Genomic DNA, 401 nt, shown 5'->3' on the forward strand with positions numbered 1-401 from the left:
TGCTGCTGGCAGCAGCCGCTGCTGCACCAGCCAAACCCGCAACCGCAGCAGCAGCAGCAGCAGCACTTTGTTTGGAACTTGTGGGGTGCAGGCAGAAGGCAGCATGAGAGCAGCAGCAGCTGCTGCTGTTGAAGAAGACAGCGAATTCTCTTTTGCAGATTTCATTGATAAGCACAGACAAGCAAGGAAGACAGTCAGTGCTGCTGCTGCTGCTGCTGCTGCTGCTGCTGCTGGTTGGGCTGCTGCTGGGCTGCAGCTGCTGCTGCTGCTCGTGGTGCTGCTGCTAGTTGGGTTGCTGTAGGGCTGTTGCTGCTGCTGCTGCTGCTGCTGCTGGGCTCGTGGCTGCTGTGGCTTCCGTGACGGAGACGCTGTTGGAGCTACAAACTGCTGCTGCTGCTGCT

At 59.1% G+C, this 401-nt stretch overlaps 1 protein-coding gene across 1 annotated transcript in view; it reads left to right on the plus strand.

Moving 5' to 3' along the window:
• Positions 1 to 103: 103 nt before the first annotated feature.
• The window catches only part of ETH_00037245 (uncharacterized protein), a gene marked incomplete at both ends in the record, with an annotated part of 1,149 nt that continues 851 nt past the window's right edge, over positions 104 to 401 (plus strand). The window contains one exon of the mRNA XM_013375667.1: positions 104 to 193. Coding sequence (XP_013231121.1) covers positions 104 to 193 — 90 coding nt within the window. The remainder of the gene's footprint in view (positions 194 to 401) is intronic.

The sequence above is a fragment of the Eimeria tenella genome, genomic scaffold, assembly GCF_000499545.2.
Source record: "Eimeria tenella Houghton genomic scaffold, Eth_scaff2956, whole genome shotgun sequence".
Classification (NCBI taxonomy): Eukaryota; Apicomplexa; class Conoidasida; order Eucoccidiorida; family Eimeriidae; genus Eimeria; species Eimeria tenella.